Source organism: Buceros rhinoceros, unplaced genomic scaffold, assembly GCF_000710305.1.
Source record: "Buceros rhinoceros silvestris isolate BGI_N320 unplaced genomic scaffold, ASM71030v1 scaffold37653, whole genome shotgun sequence".
Taxonomy (NCBI): Eukaryota; Metazoa; Chordata; class Aves; order Bucerotiformes; family Bucerotidae; genus Buceros; species Buceros rhinoceros.
The window spans coordinates 11163-11596 of NW_010406018.1; the positions used below are offsets into that span (position 1 = coordinate 11163).

General features: G+C 67.1%; 1 protein-coding gene across 1 annotated transcript in view; it reads left to right on the top strand.

The window, feature by feature from the left end:
* RHOT2 (ras homolog family member T2) overlaps nucleotides 1-196 on the top strand; it is a 10301-nt gene extending 10105 nt beyond the window's left edge. Inside the window, exon 19 of the mRNA XM_010133936.1 lies at nucleotides 79-196. Coding sequence (XP_010132238.1) covers nucleotides 79-196 — 118 coding nt within the window. The remainder of the gene's footprint in view (nucleotides 1-78) is intronic.
* Nucleotides 197-434: the final 238 nt, after the last annotated feature.

The following is a 434-nucleotide window of genomic DNA, read 5'->3' on the forward strand; positions in this document are numbered from 1 at the left end:
TGGGCTGCCGGGGAGCTCGGAGTTTTGGACAGCCGGCTCTGCCCCTCACTCACTGCCCTCTTCTCTCTTGCCTTGCAGCCACTTGAACGCCGTGGAGCTGGGAGCCGCGTCCTTCTGGCTCCGGGTAGCTCTGGGGACAGCGGTGACTGCGCTGGTAGGGTTCACGCTGTACCGCCTGCTGGCCAAGAACAAATGAGAGTCACTCTCCGCCCCGTCCTCCCCATGACACCAGCCTCCCTGTCGCCAGCGATGCCCCGGTGAGGGGCCCTGCCTCAACCTGGTCCCTCGTGGGAAATCCTTTTCCCCCAGCCTGGATTGCAGGACCAGTGAAACCGGACTTCCCAGCGCCAGCAGGATCGATCCCCCGGCACCTGCCCGCCTCAGGCTGCCAGCCCCCGCAGCCTCACCCCCCCGGGGCTCCAGCACACCCGAGG